General features: G+C 48.4%; 1 protein-coding gene across 1 annotated transcript in view; it reads left to right on the forward strand.

Moving 5' to 3' along the window:
• The window catches only part of SMG1 (SMG1 nonsense mediated mRNA decay associated PI3K related kinase), a 99,723-nt gene that overhangs the window by 30,478 nt on the left and 56,383 nt on the right, over positions 1 to 12,862 (forward strand). The window contains exons 13-20 of the mRNA XM_077316958.1: positions 1,449 to 1,718; positions 2,286 to 2,416; positions 3,748 to 3,909; positions 5,169 to 5,287; positions 6,101 to 6,188; positions 6,840 to 6,941; positions 7,704 to 7,844; positions 8,807 to 9,006. Coding sequence (XP_077173073.1) covers positions 1,449 to 1,718; positions 2,286 to 2,416; positions 3,748 to 3,909; positions 5,169 to 5,287; positions 6,101 to 6,188; positions 6,840 to 6,941; positions 7,704 to 7,844; positions 8,807 to 9,006 — 1,213 coding nt within the window. The remainder of the gene's footprint in view (positions 1 to 1,448; positions 1,719 to 2,285; positions 2,417 to 3,747; positions 3,910 to 5,168; positions 5,288 to 6,100; positions 6,189 to 6,839; positions 6,942 to 7,703; positions 7,845 to 8,806; positions 9,007 to 12,862) is intronic.

Raw genomic sequence — 12,862 nt, forward strand, 5'->3', positions numbered from 1 at the left:
TTAACCTTTTGGAAACAGAAGAATGACCACTGCAGTAGCACTTATTTATGGCGGGGACAAGCAATTCCTCAGTTTTGTCCTGCAGGGTGTTTGTTCTGCCCACTAGTAAGCATTGTCCCCAAAGCACAGCCTGTTACCACTTACAGTTTTTCTTCCTCTGAATAGAGAACAGCTCCATTTAGCACAGTTGAGACTTAAATAAAAAACCGTTTGTCTCCTGCCATGTGCTTTGGAGGCTCCTATGATTCTGGTTTGGAGGAGTGAATTCTGCCTTTCTACCTTGAGCAATGCAGGCTGGGACTTCAATGGGATGTTCTTATGTCCTGCTATAACCAGTTGGTACTTTAGGCATCCCCGTCCCCCCAGTGCTCTTATGTTGCCAGTCCTTTTACGGGTACTACTGCTAATCACTTTGTCAGAATTCTTTCCTGGACTTGATGAGTCTTGCCAGTCAGGTTGTACATATCAGAGAGAGAGTGGGTGTATTCCCTTAGGGTGCTTGGCTAAATCTTTAGGTGATATGAGCCCTGTATGTAGCAGTCTGAGGAATTCTCAGAGAGAGATGTGAGAACGGGAAACTTCAAAACATTGCTTAAAAAAAATTGCCCAATGACAATTACATATAGCGTAGAGTTTTAGAATACCACCATGGAAATTCGTAATTTTGCAGGTCATCCTTTATTTTGGTAAAACAGCTTTTCTTTGAAAAGATATGTACTTTGTTATTTGTTTAAATACGAGAGCCAGTTTGGTGTAGTGGTTAGGAGTGCGGACTTCTAATCTGGCATGCCGGGTTCGATTCTGCGCTCCCCCACATGCAGCCAGCTGGGTGACCTTGGGCTCGCCACGGCACTGATAAAAGTGTTCTGACCGAGCAGTGATATCAGGGCTCTCTCAGCCTCATCTCCCTCACAGGGTGTCTGTTGTGGGGAGAGGAAAGGGAAGGCGACTGTAAGCTGCTTTGAGCCTCCTTTGTGTAGAGAAAAGTGGCATATAAGAACCAACTCTTCTCCTTCTCCTTCTCCAGTAATCTCAGGGCTCTCTCAGCCTCACCTCCCTCACAGGGTGTCTGTTGTGGGGAGAGGGAAGGGAAGGCAACTGTAAGCCACTTTGAGCCTCCTTCGGGTAGAGAAAAGCGGCATATAAGAACCAACTCTTCTTTAGTAATATCAGGACTCTCTCAGCCTCACCCACCTCACAGGGTGTCTGTTGTGGGGAGAGGAAGCTAAGCCGCTTTGAGCCTCCTTCAGGTAGGGAAAAGCGGCATATAAGAACCAACTCTTTTTCTTCTTCTAAAGTCTATTTTAAATGGGATCTATCAACTGTGGTGGATGTCTGGCAGGCAGTTGTATCCCCCCCCCCCCAAAAAAAACAACAACTACCTGCAGACCCCGTCATTGCAAAGCAGTCTGGGCTTGACTGACACACTGGTCCTTTCTGTCTCCCAGGTGGTTGCAGCAGCGCATGCTGTCTATCAAGCGGTGCTGAGCCTAAAGAACATTCCCGTTCTGGAAACAGCCTACAAGCTCATCTTGGGAGAAATGGCCTGTGCCTTGAACAGTCTCCTTTGCAGCTTGCAGCTCCCGGAAGCGTGTTCCGAAATCCAGCACGATGCTTTCAAGAGCCACGTGTTTGACGTGGCCAATGCAAAGTTCGTTGTGATCTTTGACCTGAGTGCCCTGACCACAATTGGAAACGCAAAGAACTCCTTGATCGGCGTAAGTGCAATGGGATCGTCTTTGCAAAATGAAAGTATGGTGTCGGTCAGCTATGAAAATAGGGGGGGGGGTGACTACACTTCTGCTTGACTAGAAAACCCCTTTTATTATTCCACTCTGAACAACGGTAGACTCACTGATTCTGTGAGCAAGCGAAAGCTCCTTGATTTCACTTTAGGATGTCACTTTTGAGGGGAGGCCGTTTATGTGCCTGTTGTTCATGGCAACACTGTGTACATTGGCATTTCCCACTGTGCACAGGCTTCCAGGTTTCCTTGTTTTGCGATCGGGAATGGCGTGGGTTTTTTGGCGGCTAGAGCTTTTTATTGTCACTAGCAGCAAAAACAGGAGAAGGCCAATCTCTTCGGGGTTTGTACATTGTATGGCATGAGCATTGCGCTTCACAAGAAATCCTCTTGTAGCTGCTACAATCTCAAGCAGTTAATTCTGGGCTCAGTATTTGTTGCTCTCCACCTGTCCACCCTTTTCCTAGCAACCAAGCGGTGGTCGGGGCCAGGAGCAGCCTAATTGCTGTGTCTGTTTTGTTCTTTATGATTGCCTGGGCAGATGTGGGCTTTGTCTCCAACCGTGTTTGCTCTGCTGAGCAAGAACCTGATGATTGCACATGAGGACATTGCAGTTCACTTCCCTGCGGTCCAGTACGCTGTGCTCTACACACTCTATTCCCATTGCACGAGGTAGGAAAGGATTGATTTCATTATTGGGTGGGGGAGGTAATGTGCATCCTTTTGAGGGATCAATTGGTTGAACCACTGGTGCTTATCATGGGAGGATAAGCGCATGAAATTTAGTAGACTTGGGTTTTGCGCAAGGGCATGGAACCCAGAGATCGCTTGTCTAAAGGAAGAAGTCAGAGAAGGCGGTAAACTGAAACTGTGAAACCCAGGAGAAGCGGAGGGTATATGAGACGAAAACACTGGCACTGCTGTCAGCCACTAGCCTGCTTATTAATTTCCTCACAAAACTATCTTTCGTATTGTCATATTATTATAATATCTTAATGCCCTCTTGGTTTTCCTTTGAAAAACTGGGAGGAAGCATCTGCTTCTGTCGGCTCGAACAGCTTTGCTCACAAACATTCAAATAATGGGTAGAATTCATTCATTCATTCATTCATTCATTCATTCATTCATTCATTCATTCATTCATTCATTCATTCATTCATTCATTCAATATACCACCCTCCCCTGAGGGAACATGGGAACAAGTACTGCATGACTCAGTGACAATGTCGCATAGAACCATAACAGTAACAGTGGTTACAATAGCATTTTAGTAACTGGTTAAAGAATCTTAAGATGTTAACCATCCCATGGTCGTTCAGTTCATTACACTGTGGCTTAGGTTTTCTCGGGCCAAGTAGGGTGCTAGTAGTTTTGCCTTGGCTCAGGTGGTAGAACCTGCGCCTCCATGGAGAGGGAGGCGTCCAAGATCATGCCCAGGCTCCTGGAGGTGTGAGCCACTGATAGCTGTACCGCGTCCTGGTTGGGCAATCGCACTTCCTCGCTTGGACCCTTCCTACCCCAGTCATAGGCACTCTGTCTTTGAAGGGTTGAGCTTCAGGCGACGGCTTGAGCCAGCTCGTCGCTGTTTCCAGGCAGCTGGCTGGGGGAGAGTCAGGGTGGCCGTCCATCAGGAGGAAGAACTGGGTGTCATCTGCATATTGATGACATCCTAGCCCAAACCTCCGCACCAGCTGGGCCAAAGGTTGCGTGAAGATGTCATATAAGATGCTTATGGCCTCCGGCTGGAGACCGAGGAGCAGGGCCTGAAGAGAATGGTCTCTACAGACAAAGGAGGGCAGGGTGGGCTAGAATATGACGATTGCACCTCCCCCCTAGACTTTGTTCCTGAGTGATGCAGTGCAAAAGAATCACTTTACCAATGACAGCTTCTCCTGCACGGGATCTGAAGCTCACGTTTTGCTGGTTGATACGCGTTTGCTTGAAGCAGTTGGCCCGGCCTCGGATAAAGCTGAGCCAAAATTTATTTTTGCTCTGCTCTTCAGGCACGAGCATTTCATATCCAGCAGCCTGAGTTCGTCTTCGCCTTCCTTATTCGACGGGGCTGTCATCAGCACGGTCACCACAGCTACAAAGAAGCATTTTACTATTATACTGAACCTCCTGGGACTTCTGCTGAAGAAGGACAACCTCACCTACGATACCAGGTGCGTTTGTGCTTTTCTGTCTATCTATCGAAGAGTGGCGGTGTCTTACATGAAGATCAGTACCAATTTAAGCAGCAGTATAGACCTGAAATCCCGGAGGCGCTACGAATTTGTAGAAGCTGGGTTTTGTTAAATAAGCAGTTTGTTTCGATAAGAAATGGTTTGCGTACGCGGGACTGTTTCAGAGCAGTTCGCAAACGGTCAGCAGTGTAACGTAGGACATCTTAAACTGAACCTTGATGCTCAGTGCACATACTCAGATGCAAACTCTGTAGAGTTCGTTGGCACCTATTCCACAGGTAGCCGTCAGAGGGCTGTACTCTTAATTATGTTGGCTGCAAATTATTGTGGCTGGGCTCATCTCGTGATGATTAAGTGAACTGACTCATGAGTACCAGTAAAGCTGTAAGCCAGAATCAGGCCATTTAGCTCCGCGTTTTGCTCTCCACCCAAAGCCCTAGGCCAGGGATCCCCAATGTGGCACAGTGGCACCCGCTGATACCTTTTCTGGCGCCCATGAAGTGTTTTAGGAGGTGGGTGAGGCCAAGCAAGCCTTTTGCGGAGTGAGGCTTGTGAATAATTGTTAAGAGATCACATTGGCTGTCCAGATTTTTTAAAATGCTGCTTTGGCAAGTTTCTACACACTGTTGCTGAAGTTAATCTGTGACAGTCATTTTGTGGCTGGTTCCGCCTCTCACGGCAGCCATTTCGTTGCTGTGCCCATGCTGCCGTGTCCGAATTCTGGATGATCTCGCAGTCTCAGGAAAGTTGAGGGTCCCCCAGTGCTGCTGGGGCTCAGCTTCGATCCTAATCTCCGCACTCACTCTATTTGCTCACCAGACCAGCATCTTAATGAAGGTTCAAGGGGGTGGCAGATTACAGGGGATGAGTGTGACAGGGTTGTGCAGGGGGCTGGACTAGATGACCCAGGAGGTCCCTTCCAACTCTGTTATTCTAAGAGAGGATGTGGCTTTCTTGTCCCATAGGCCAAAAAAGTTGTCTTCCTGATGTCACTCAGATTTCATGCCTTATATTGTAAACAACTTCATAGAAGGCGGATAAATCTGTGACTTTATTATGGTTTAGAACAGGGGTCGTCAAACGTCGGCCCGCCAGATGTCCATGGACTACAATTCCCGTGAGCCCCTGCCAGTGAATGTTGGCAGGGACTCATGGGAATTGTAGTCGATGGGCATCTGGAGGGTCGCAGTTTTGACTGCCCCTGGTCTAGAATGACGGTCATGTTAATATGTTTCTAGGAAACTGCTAATCACGTGGGCTTTGGAGGTGGCTGTTCTAATGAAGAAATCCGAGACGTATGCCCCGCTGTTCTCCCTGCCGTCTTTTCACAAATTCTGCAAAGGACTTCTAGCAAACAGTAAGAGGCTCCTTTTTCTTCCCAGTCTTGCTGTCCCTGCTTTGCTCATCCAGTCCAATTTGAAATGTCATTCTTCAAGAATTGATTAGAATTAATTGTGATCCGTAGTGAGATAACTTAGCGTGGGCGTAAAGGCCATAATAATCTTACAAGGCTGTGCACTTCTGTGCTGCCTTTTTCACATGGGGGAAAATGGAATAGAAAATCCAAAGGATTGTGAGGAGAGTTCGGTAAGCCCGAGGGCACGTGGGGCTTCTTCTCGTCTTTCACCAACACTCCTTCCCTTGTGCTCCCTTGCAAGCCAGCCTGGGAACCGAGGGATGTTTCAAATGTGGTTTAAGATGTGCCCGTGGGGGTCAGCTGCTCACAGTCGCCCTGTGTTAAGCGGCTTGCGTCTCTTGGAACAGGCTTTTGCATAGGCCGGGTGGTTAGTTCAAATTCCCTTGAGTGACCCTGGGCTTGTTGCTTGACCTTCCTCTCACAATCACTCCTGTGTGATAACCTGGAGGCGAGGAGAAGCAGGCTTGTGGCCTTGAGCTCCTCGGAGGGGGAGAGACCAGAGTAAAAACGTCATCATGGCATAAACTTTTAAACATCGGCCGACCCTGGAAGCACCAGTCATAGGAGGGTCTTGAACTAGCGATGCTGTGGGTATGCTTACATGTAGGAATAGAGGGTTGAGGTACAGAAAGAGAGCGCAGTCTTTGATTTTGATCTTCAGTGCATCTTTGATTTCATGGTAGAAAGGTTTTTAAAAGGGGCTGCTCTATTCGGATGGAAAATAACGCTAGTCTTTCTTTATCCTCTGCACAGCCCTTCTAGAAGATATAAATATTTGTCTTCAGGCCTGTAGCAGCCTCCATGCGTTGTCACCGTCTCTGCCTGATGACCTGTTGCAGAGGTACTGTGGCAATTCTTTCTGTTCTCACGTCAAAAATCATGTTCAAGTTTGGTGTCGTGGTTAGGAGTGCAGACTTCTAATCTGGCATGCCGGGTTCGTTTCTGCGCTCCCCCACATGCAGACAGCTGGGTGACCTTGGGCTCACCACAGCACTGATAAAACTGTTCTGACCGGGCAGTGATATCAGGGCTCTCTCAGCCTCACCCACCCCACAGGGTGTCTGTTGTGGGGAGAGGAAAGGGAAGGCGACTGTAAGCCGCTTTGAGCCTCCTTCGGGTAGAGAAAAGCGGCAGCTAAGAACCAAGTCTTCTTCTTCTTCAGTAATCTCAGGGCTCCTTCAGCCTCACCCACCCCACAGGGCGTCTGTTGTGGGGAGAGGAAAGGGAAGGCGACTATAAGCCACTTTGAGCCTCCTTCGGGTAGAGAAAAGCGGTATCTAAGAACCAACTCTTCTTCTTCTTCTTCAGTAATATCAGGGCTCTCTCAGCCTTACCCACCTCACAGGGTGTCTGTTGTGGGGAGAGGAAAGGGAAGGCGACTGTAAGCCGCTTTGAGCCTCCTTCGGGTAGAGAAAAGCGGCATATAAGAACCAATAAAAATAATTCTTATTTGTTTTTGTGTCTCCTTTCCTTTTTGCGTGGGGGCTCGTAGATGTGTCGACGTATGTCGTGTCCAGCTCTTTCACAGCAGTGCTCGCATAAGGCAGACATTTGGAAAACTCTTAAAATCTATTCCTTTGGATGTAGTATTAAGGTAAGTGGCTGGATTTTGAAAGGAGAGATTTGGAGTGCCGGGAAGCTCTATCCAGTTCTGTTACTGTATTGTAGTCAGATAGCCCACGTTCAGACATCACCCCAGCCTAGCATCATCAGACAATGATTGAGTTCCTATGAACAGGGCGGTGAAACTGGTCACCTGCAGGCAAGGTAGGGGATTGTGTACCTTCAGGTGCTTTCCAGTGGAAGGGCAGGCAGTAGAAACGAGAATTCCCTGAGTGTGCGTGTCAGAGGGAAGCAGAATGCGTGAACAAGATGGGTTAGAGCAGCGGTTCTCAACCTGGGGGGGGGGTCGATTACAGTATTTGCTGGCGTATAAGACTACTTTCCCCCCCTGAAAAACATGTCTCCAAGTGGGGGGGTCGTCCTATATGCCGGGTGCACTTCAGTTGGGATAGACATAGCTGCCCATAGTACTGTAATGCAACGTAACAAACTCTATATTTTGAGTGGAAATGTTGGGGGGTCGTCTTATACGCCGGCAAATACGGTAATCCTTCTCCCAGGGGTCATTGAGGCCTCCGCTGCTGCCAGTGGGTGGGAGCTGTGAGGGAAGGGGAGGCAAGCCCCAGCCAGAGCACTGTGGGTGGGGGGCGGTCTCCATGGGGAGGCAGGGAGGAGGTCCTGGGAGAGAGGGGGACCTGCCTGCACGTGGCCTGCATCCACCTCCAAGCCTCGCCCTCGGGTGCTTGCGGGCGGGCAGGGGGAACTAACGGTATAGTTATTTCTGGCTTTCTAGTAACAACCATCACACAGAAATACAAGAAATCTCTTTGGCCATACGGAGTCACATGAGCAAAGCCCCGAGCAACACGTTCCACCCGCAGGACTTTTCTGATATCATCAGCTTCATCTTGTACGGGAGCTCTCACCGAACAGGGTAAGAGCTCTCTGTTTTTGTGTTTACAAACAAGGTATTGGGGGGGGGTCAGTCATAGAACAACAAATAGTGCACGGTTCCCTTTTTTTCTTTTGGGAAACATGAGTACTTTGCTGGGATCGGTGAATAGCTTAATGTAGTGAGCAGTTTGGTGAGGTGCCTGCTGTGTCATCCATGATGCAAATGCAGCCAATGCTTTGATTAAGGGTGATTGCACTGATTGATTAAGGGTGATTGATTAAGGGTGATTGCTCTGCAGGTTCTACCTTCTATATCGCATTTGCTCTTTCTGCCTTCTGCTAGCGTTGCTCTCGTGGGAGTTCTGTAATGGCCTTTACCATGCCGTAAAGGTGGACTGGCCATTAAAGCTATCCCCTTGTTCAACCCAGTGTGGCTCTCAGAGGGACAAAGAGAAAGCATACAGCAAAAGGAAAGGCTGTTAGTTATTTGAAATATCAGGGTGCTTGTTTTCTCTGTCAAGCGTGTCAAAGGCAATCCTCTCCTCACCAAAGAATAAAGGTAAAGGTATCCCCTGTGCAAGCACCGGGTCATGTCTGACCCTTGGGGTGACGCCCTCTAGCGTTTTCATGGCAGACTCAATACGGGGTGGTTTGCCAGTGCCTTCCCCAGTCATTACCGTTTCCCCCCCAGCAAGCTGGGGACTCATTTTACCGACCTCGGAAGGATGGAAGGCTGAGTCGACCTTGAGCCGGCTGCTGGGATCGAACTCCCAGCCTCATGGGCAGAGCTTTCAGACTGCATGTCTGCTGCCTTACCACTCTGTGCCACAAGAGGCTCCTGGACTGACCATTACTTGGGATTTTATTTGCCCTTTGCCCCAAGTACCCATCAAAATGTTCCTTGACTATCATTTGCTCACTTAGACATTCTTCTTTGGTTCCAAGTGAAATATATTATTCAGACATACATATAACTGTCTTGATGCTCGATTTTGTCTTCAGGAAGGAGAGCTGGTTGGAAAGGTTGTTTTACAGTTGCCAGAGGCTGGATAAACGTGAACAGTCTAGTATTCCACGCAATTTATTGAAAACAGAAGCCGTGCTCTGGCAGTGGGCTATCTGGGAAGCAGCACAGTTTACTGTCCTTTCAAAACTGAGGACCCCGCTGGGCAGGGCTCAGGACACGTTCCAAACCATTGAAGGTAACCTTTTCACAGCTTAATGCATGCAAGCATTTGTCTGCGTGTGAATCTGTGCTTAGAAAGATAGCTTTCTTTGAGACTTTACAGAAAACAGTGTGTTAAAAGGCAAAGCTGCACTTAAGGAGCTGTTGACCTTTTTTTAGAATGATAGAGTTGGAAGGGACCTCCTGGGTAATCTAGTCCAACCCCCTGCACTATGCAGGACATTCACATCCCTCTCGCTCACCCACTGTCACCTGCCACCCCTTTGAGCTTTTGTGTGTATTAAAAGTATTAAATTACTATTCTTGTTATTACAGTTACTAAGTTATATCACTGAAGCACAGATAGTCAGCTACTTAAACATAAACCAAGCCTTCCTTATACCCAATGGATGAATTGTATCCATTGAGTTTATCATACCCTTTAGATAAAACATTATCATTCAACTCTAATGGCTTTTACATGTATCTCAGAACTGCAGTTTGAATCACCTCTTCTGATTTAACTGTATTCCAGTAATCCACAAATGGGCAGCATATTTGTACCAGAACAGCCTGTGTGCACTCCCTCCCCCTTCAGTTCTTCACTGACCGCTATCTTATCCGTAATTGTAACGAGCCATAATGAAGTTCTAATTGTAGTCCTTTAGGGTGACTGGTTCATTTGATCATGCACTGTGGTTTGAGGATAAGAGTATGTCCATTATGAGGGTCTTGGAGTTGGAAAAGTGGGACTAGAAGTGGTTTCAGCCAGGCCACAACCCACTTCCGCCACCAGGAAGGGAATCAATATGTCCTTGCTGCTATCTGGATCTTTCAGGCCACCGTGATGTCACCCCTACTTGATGGGGGATCCCTTTGTGCATCCAGTCATTTAACAAAGACGCTGAGTGTACGCCAGACTTTGGATGTCCCCAACTCTGTAGCCTATTTTTCCTTATGTGCTGAGTTGGGCCACCATTCCATTGATGCACACGTGGATTGCTACCATCAGATACTGGCTCTGGATACAATTTAGTGCTCCACCATATAGTCTGGTTTATTTGCAGGCCCGTATGTTTTGAAATGGTCCCAACTAATAACTTATAAAATCACATCTTGAGGCATTGACCGAGACTCCCTGGCCAATTCTGGCAATGATCATATAGTCATGGTAATTCAAAGAAGAATTTGGGATGTCGAAGGCCAGTTGATGCATGAAGGAGCGGGTGGGACGTGCTGTTCATGCTCCCTGGGACTTCCTTGTCCATCAAGAGAGCCAGTTTGGTGTGGTGGTTAGGAGTGCGGACTTCTAATCTGGCATGCTGGGTTCAATTCTGCACTCCTCCACATGCAGCCAGCTGTGGGTGACCTTGGGCTTGCCACGGCACTGATAAAATTGTTCTGACCGAGCAGTGATATCAGGGCTCTCTCAGCCTCTTCCACCCCACAGGGTGTCTGTTGTGGGGAGAGGAAAGGGAAGGCAATTGTAACCCTCCTTCAGGTAGAGAAAAGCGGCATATAAGAACCAACTCTTCTTCTTCTTCAAATTTCATGGCCTGCTACTTGTCTAATCTAAGAACCCCTTTATATTGGAGAGCTTTTATTCGGCCTCTTCCCCTCGGTTATGGTGACAGGCAAATAACAGGGACATTCCCCATAATGAAAGCATCTGCAGTAATTGCCACAGTGAACCAGGTTCGCTCCCATCACTTTACACTACCTGGTAGCAATTACCCTCAATTTCATCCACGTTTGATTGTCCCTCTGCTTCCGTCTGTCAGCGTCTCAGATGATAAGGCTATCACCCGGCCGTTGGATGATAAGTCCCCGGAAATTACTGAGCAGGTTGCGGAATTTTTAATCTATGGTTTTGTCACTCGGGTCTAAAGGATATTTGTCCTTGGGAGTGTTATTCCTTAGGTATATAGCTGTATGGGGGCACCTGTCTCAGTTGTAACACTTTGCCATGAAGGTTACTCGCTGCTAGTGTCACTTTTTGTAATGCCATTAAAGGTACTGACTGACAGTGCTATTTACTCTGTGTCTCACAGTGAGCCCCATTAACCATGACCACCAACCAGAAGAGACTTGCATTCTTGATGTGAGGCCTTCACCTTAGGGAGGCTCACGGCTTAAAATCATAGAACCATAGAGTTGGAAGGGGCCATATAGGCCATCTAGTCCAACCCCCTGCTCAACGCAGGATAATGGAATCATAGAGTTGGAAGGGGCCATACAGGCCATCTAGTCCAACCCCCTGCTCAACGCAGGATCAGCCCTAAGCAGGCTTGTCCACCACCTCCAACTGGAAATCACTTGCCAGCTGCTGACTACCAACTGGCCTAATTTACTGAAACGTGGGGCAGGTTCCATATCTGAGAACACTGCTCAGAGGAGCTACCAGTGGCACGATGAAAAGCCCTGTGGGGCTGCAGTGCCACTGAGTAGCACTGACTTGCTTTAGGATGCTTAGGGCTGATCCTGTGTTGAGCAGGGGGTTGGACTAGATGCCCTGTGTGGCCCCTTCCAACTCTATGATTCTATGATTCTATGGTCCTGCATTGAGCTGGGGGTTGGACTAGATGGCCTGTGTGGCCCCTTCCAACTCTATGATTCTATGATTCTATGATCCTGTGTTGAGCAGGGGGCTGGACTAGATGGCCTGTGTGGCCCCTTCCAACTCTATGATTCTATGATTCTATGATCCTGCATTGAGCTGGGGGTTGGACTAGATGGCCTGTGTGGCCCCTTCCAACTCTATGATTCTATGATTCTATGGTCCTGCATTGAGCTGGGGGTTGGACTAGATGGCCTGTGTGGCCCCTTCCAACTCTATGATTCTATGATCCTGCGTTGAGCAGGGGGTTGGACTAGATGGCCTGTATGGCCCCTTCCAACTCTATGATTCTATGATCCTGCGTTGAGCAGGGGGTTGGACTAGATGGCCTGTATGGCCCCTTCCAACTCTATGATTCTGTGATTCTATGATCCTGCATTGAGCTGGGGGTTGGACTAGATGGCCTGTATGGCCCCTTCCAACTCTAGGATTCTATGATTCTATGATCCTGCGTTGAGCAGGGGGTTGGACTAGATGGCCTGTGTGGCCCCTTCCAACTCTATGATTCTATGATCCTGCGTTGAGCAGGGGGTTGGACTAGATGGCCTGTATGGCCCCTTCCAACTCTATGATTCTATGATCCTGCGTTGAGCAGGGGGTTGGACTAGATGGCCTGTATGGCCCCTTCCAACTCTATGATTCTGTGATTCTATGATCCTGCATTGAGCTGGGGGTTGGACTAGATGGCCTGTGTGGCCCCTTCCAACTCTATGATTCTATGATTCTATGATCCTGTGTTGAGCAGGGGGCTGGACTAGATGGCCTGTGTGGCCCCTTCCAACTCTATGATTCTATGGTCCTGCATTGAGCTGGGGGTTGGACTAGATGGCCTGTGTGGCCCCTTCCAACTCTATGATTCTATGATCCTGTGTTGAGCAGGGGGCTGGACTAGATGGCCTTTGTGGCCCCTTCCAACTCTATGATTCTATGGTCCTGCATTGAGCTGGGGGTTGGACTAGATGGCCTGTGTGGCCCCTTCCAACTCTATGATTCTATGATTCTATGATCCTGCGTTGAGCAGGGGGTTGGACTAGATGGCCTGTGTGTCCCCTTCCAACTCTATGATTCTATGATTCTATGATCCTGTGTTGAGCAGGGGGCTGGACTAGATGGCCTGTGTGTCCCCTTCCAACTCTATGATTCTATGATTCTATGATCCTGCATTGAGCTGGGGGTTGGACTAGATGGCCTGTATGGCCCCTTCCAACTCTAGGATTCTATGATTCTATGATCCTGCGTTGAGCAGGGGGTTGGACTAGATGGCCTGTGTGGCCCC

This window comes from Paroedura picta, chromosome 17 (assembly GCF_049243985.1).
Source record: "Paroedura picta isolate Pp20150507F chromosome 17, Ppicta_v3.0, whole genome shotgun sequence".
Classification (NCBI taxonomy): Eukaryota; Metazoa; Chordata; class Lepidosauria; order Squamata; family Gekkonidae; genus Paroedura; species Paroedura picta.